We start from the raw sequence: 5922 nt of genomic DNA, 5'->3' as shown, positions 1-5922 counted from the left end.
TGGCTGATATCAATCATGTCGATGATTCCTCATAATAATAACCCTGTATTGCAAGCGTCATTGGACCTGGTTTGACCCGGTTTGACTCTAGACAAAGGCAACAGTCAATCAACGTGGAGCCACTCGGCCATTTGTGATCAAAGAGTCTATGTATAACAATACAAACATCCACTTGGGTGATAGCAGTAGCCTAAGCCATCCTTCAGCGCCATGTCAGCCGATCTAACCACGTGCATGCTCTTGTCTGTCTACGTCTGGAATAGGATAGATTGGTGGACTACTGCGCACCCAGGCTGCCTCCCCTCTCCACTCTCCCGCTGGTCCCGATTTCCATGACCACTCCGCTGGGGCAAGGCAAAGTTTATTGGGCCAAGGAAAGGTTTATACGTTGGGGAGCGGGACAAAGAGATGCAGAGACTCTTCCACCAGTCTTATAACCTACCCGGAGGCGAGCGTGTGACAACTAACACTTCCTATTCACCAATTACACAAAAATTACGTTCCCATGCTTTTCCATTTTAGATAGCCTATCCAGAATGAGGGCGACGCATCGATTCAGCCATCTCTGCAATTCACTTTCACAGTGACAAATTAATGAGAGAGTTAGGGCGGCTATGCATCAGATTTCGTTTAGGTCTATGATTAACAAATCTGCTCAATAGAATAAATAATCGATCCCCTCAGTGTTTGACGCTTGGCCTAGCCAGTTGAATTAACACTCTTTAGTCATCGATGGGATCAGGACTGGATTAAGCATTGTAACAGTGTTCTGATGGAACATAATCCAATGATCCCATTGATCAGTCAAGTAGCACCCCATTTACAAGTGCGCAACGGTATTGACACATTAGTAAGCACTTAAGGTAGGCTATTTCCTCTGATTTTATAGGTACCAACTCCAATTTCAACGGGGGACTCTGATACATTTAGGAACCATATTTAATTTCAAATGTGTTAAATGCATGTAGCTACGTTAATATTTCTGTTTGACTCTGTAGCCTATCAATAATATGTTTTTAAGTATGTCTCTGTTTCAATAATCATTAACATCATCATCGTCACATGTGTTTACATAGGTGTAATTATACCAGTGTATGAGTTGGTGTTTTAAATACTATTTATGCCAAACTATATGTCTAAAATGTATTAAGTCGGTCAACAATATCTGAGAAAATGTTAAATGCCGGGTTTTCTGCCTTTGTGCAGGTTGTACCTCACGTTTACGCAATTTACAAACATTAGGGTTCTAATGATTGACTTCCCGAAATACAAACATCAAACGCCACAGAACAATGAGGGTTGGTCTATTTCGACAGGGACGCTTCTGTGACAGTAAGGAAAGGGAGGTTGATCTTAATTCTCCATAACAAAAGTACAAAGACTGGTCGGAGACCAAAGACAATTGAACACCTCCTTCCCTCCTTGCGCCCAGGCGGCGCCTTGGCGGATAGACCGTGTCTCTCATTAGCAAAAGATGTCTCGACCAGGGAGATATAAAAGACAGAAAGAAGGAGAGAAAGGAGGGGGGTTCAAACCGGGCGACAAAAACAACTCATCCCCTCTCTGTAAACGAACTTGGCTCGAGTCTGCAGACAGTGCGTCAACAAGGCAAGGAGAGAGACACCAATTTTAGCGTTATCAACTTTGGATGATACAGTGGCGCACGCATTGGGAATAATTTGTAATTTTAGGCCAACATTTATAAAGGAGTAAACTTGGTTTAAACTTGAAGTCAGGACACATATATCATAAAAGAAACGGCAATATGCGTAAGTAGCCCTAAAGTATTCTCAAATCTCTTAGTTGTCTGTAGCCTTGGCTCGCGCATGCCGTGAAAGCCAACCGATAAAGTGTTCTTAGGCTATTCACTTTTAGGCCCGTGCTACTTTAGTAACGTACGCGTAATTACGCATGGACAATACATTGCCAAATATTATGCTAAGGGAGTTATATCTCGACTAGACAACACCAATTGTGATAGACTTCTGTTTGGTATTATTTTCGAATAGTAGGCCTATCCTATTCTATTGAGAAGTTTGGATCGAACCAGTTCGCAACAGACATGCACGTGAATTTCTAAAATGAAATCAAAACTGCTCTTTTTCATTTCACTTTATTTTCAATGTGTGTATTTTCAGTTGCAGAGGGCAGGGAAACGCCGGTCACCATAGTGGTTGATACCAACAGTGGACATGGAGATGAGCCATGCCCGCGCAGCTCAGTTAATATGACTGACCACAGTCGGCGACACCGAACTGCCTTTACCCGGGAACAACTGTCCCGCCTGGAGCAAGAATACCTCAAGGAGAGCTATGTTTCTCGACCGAGGAGATGCGAACTGGCGACAGCACTGAACCTCCCCGAGACCACAATCAAGGTAGCTTACCCTACTGCACACATGGAAATTCTAATTAAATGTCAAATTAGTTTTTACCTCTCTTTCTTGTTCATTTTTAGAGTTAAGCCTACACTTGGCATACTGACAGCTAAGCAGCCTGCCTTATGCAAGGAGGCCCTGACAAACTTAGTCACTTTAACATGCATATAAACGACATTTATCTAAACTATTTGAGGATCTTTTATGAATGACAAGGAATGCAAGGCACGACTTCATAAATGAGGGAGTTTAGCAACAGCTTCTCGCATTTACTTTTTTATAGGTTGGGAGTGTCAGTTCAGGCTCGCGAACTACCAGTTTAACAGTGATGGTCCAACCTTACCTGAATGTAACCTAAACAAAGCACATTTGTGATGTATTATAGTGTGGGTCTACTGTAATTTATCATTGAGAAATGTGAGGCAGCCCAGGTTAAGTGGGCATTTCGGTTGGTCCCTCCTTCCTTCCCCTCTAAACCTCCTTTCTCTCCTCCCCAAACCCAGGTATGGTTCCAAAACAGGCGAATGAAGGACAAGAGGCAGCGTCACTCTCTCAGCTGGCCACACCCTCTGGACCCCAACCTGTGTGCCCTTATGGTGAGCCAGGCTGCAGCAGGCCTACCTTACCCCTTTCTCCCCCACCTCCCCCTGCACCTCTATTCTCACCTCGGGGTGGGGGCAGGTGCCCCCTCTGTTCCCAGCCCCTTCGCTGCACCCCTCAGGCCACTGGATCCCCTGTGCCTCTCTCACTCCCCTTACCCTAGGCCGGGTGGTCTACCCCCAACGGCTCTCTACCCCCATTCCAATGTGATGCACAATCCCGCCACTTGCCCCTGCCCCCTCTGCCTCCACTGGGGATCAGACCAACTGTTCAAAGCCAGAGGGCTGACCACGATTGGCCTGAATCGACCACGCAGTCCCAAAACGATGGCTACCAGTCTAGACAGGAGGGAAGAGGTGCCTTTGCCCAGATGAAGTTTCCTGCATTAGCTACCAGGAAATTATGATATGAAGTCAATGGTGGTGACGGTACATTGAGCACAATCACACCTCATGATCAGATAAACTGCCCTCCCTGGAGGAGTGCAATTCGATCCAGCTTTCCATGTTGTTGGAGCTCTAGATTTGCATGTGTCTGTCTGTAATAACACAGCTGGGGTTGTTAATACTGTTTTATTTATTCATGTGAAATGCAACAACTTTCCAGATTGATGACCTTGAAACATTCCAGCCTAACACTGGGGATGACCTTGAGGCAATAAAAAAAAACGTTCCTTTTGTCGTAACTACATTTTCTTTAGTGCCAAGAACGAGAATCTTCATTCTAACTGCTGATTCACTAAAAGGCAGAGGAGATTCATTAGTAGAATGTCCAATTAGACATTGCAGGTGAAACAATATATAAAAAAATATATATTACTGAAACTTTTCAGTCATAAAAATTCACCTATTTCACTGTTTGCTCTGATAATCAAGTATGAATCTCAACACCTGAGAAATGGCTTTGCAGAAACTACTGTTGCTCATGTGTTTGTCTAATGTTTGCACTATTCTATTATCTTGTCTAGAATTGAAGAGAATGCATACGGTACCAGAATATGTGAAGGCGCAATGTGTACATAAGATTTTCTTTTCCACCTTTTGGAATATGTGATGAAATATTTTAGTTAATACATATTTATGAGAAATCTCTGGTTCAATATTTTAAAAGAACAAATTGTGATTGAGTACACTCGTTTGTATCAACAATGACCTATATTACTCTGTCAAGCATACTTTTACAAAGTAAATAAAATAAATAAACTCAAATCAATCTACATTTTCAATGTACTTCTGAATGGTTCAATTGCACACATAGAACCTACATTATAATCATATAACTGTGTCTTATCTGATAACAGCTCCTTGGTCGAGGGCAGCAATACCTGTTAGACTTTTGTTTAGATTACTGTACGTGGTTCTTTGTCTGATTCAGCAGTAATCTCAGACAGACTGTAGACACAGAGGCTATCAATTACATTATTGCTATTTATTTACATTCAGGTGCCCTGTTATTATAGATTGTATTACACATTCAGAAGCTGCATGTTCTTACCAGGCTAAAAATAGAGCAATTATAGCACAGGCCAAAACATCAACAGATAGGAGATGGGAGGTCAATGACGGACAGATTAAAAAAGGGCAGAGCGATGGACAGAATGCTTAACATGACTAATAGAAGACCTCACCGATGTATGCCATAATCAAAGTAATATTATACTGTATGCCCGGGAATAAAACAATATAAAAATATCCAACACTCATTGAAGCTGAAAACAAATGAATAGCCTACTGCTGGACACATTTGCAGCTGTGTGCCATTATGTGAAACTGCAAAGCACAACAACCCTTCACATCTTGTAAATGGTTAGTAGAGTGGTAATAAAATGTTTTGGACAGAAATCCCCAAAACAATGTTTGTAATGAAGCTCTGTTAACATTGTAAAACAGAAACATGGATGGAAGAGTTCACCCTCCTCTGAGATAGACACAAAACCAACCAATTAGAACACAGCTCTGATAATCAGACTAGAGGTCTGGTTTACCAAGTTGACCATCAGGGCAACACACTCTGCTCCAACTCAACCTGTGCTGTTATCAAGAAGAAGAACAGAACAACATTCTTTCTATACTCTAGTCCCAAACACTGAGTATCCATACATCTGTTTCTTTGCAAGTCTGTCATCCCTTGAAAAGGTGATGAACTGGGCTACTGGAAAACAATGGTTGATCCTACTTTGCAAGTCTTAAAACTTGGCGAGGTCACCCTTCTCAAATGTAGATCAAACACTACTTTAATGATTTACCTACAGGAGTGGTTTAGAATATATTACAGTATGTGTAAGAATGTTTTATTGCATGTCTTTTTGGAAGCAAGAACTTTTACAGTGATATGGATACAGTTCACTGAAAAATCAATTTGGCACTTAAAGAACAAAAACAAACCAATAACTGCCGCACTATAAGCACTTGCTACTGTATAGTACATTTTGTGGTGCATTAAGGTAACTGAATGAAGTTCAACGGAAGTTTTAAACATATGGTCCTTTCAAATGAAATCAGTCTAGATTGATTGCTTTTAACTAAGCACTCATAATGACTGGGCAGATGATTTCTAAAGGCCAGCAGTGGCTTAGATTACCCTGTGGTCTCCACACCTGCACAGGTGCTTAACAAAGTATAGGGAGAGATTAGTCTGTCTGAATACAGCTTATGTTGGCGGGACACCAAGGGGAAGAGCAGCCATTTGTGAAGGCTCTTCTGTCTAGGGTTCATCTCTACAGCTCTGTTGTGATCATGTGTTTGCCTGACTAAATATGACTGTCTACCAAGACCGTCGAGGTCAGATTATATATAACAGTAGTATCAGCACTAAAATAAAAAGTTGTTGCAACAGCAACAATATTGTATTAGAATAAAAATCATGAGTAGTCATCGTGCCCTTGGATGAAATGACTGAATACATTTGTAAGCAGTTTATTGTTGCATAAATTAGTTAGCAATTTA

At 41.6% G+C, this 5922-nt stretch overlaps 1 protein-coding gene across 1 annotated transcript; it reads left to right on the top strand.

Annotated features, from left to right (window-relative positions):
- The first annotated feature begins 301 nt into the window (after positions 1-301).
- On the top strand, positions 302-4193 carry LOC106607489 (homeobox protein XHOX-3). The gene is made up of 3 exons (XM_014204486.2): positions 302-1769; positions 2139-2377; positions 2881-4193. The coding sequence occupies exons 1-3, from the start codon at positions 1766-1768 to the stop codon at positions 3349-3351; spliced, it is 714 nt and encodes a 237-aa protein (XP_014059961.1). The 5' UTR covers positions 302-1765; the 3' UTR covers positions 3352-4193.
- The last annotated feature ends 1729 nt before the right edge of the window (positions 4194-5922 follow it).

Source organism: Salmo salar, chromosome ssa06, assembly GCF_905237065.1.
Source record: "Salmo salar chromosome ssa06, Ssal_v3.1, whole genome shotgun sequence".
Lineage (NCBI taxonomy): Eukaryota > Metazoa > Chordata > Actinopteri > Salmoniformes > Salmonidae > Salmo > Salmo salar.
This window is presented reverse-complemented; position numbering and strand designations above follow the sequence as displayed.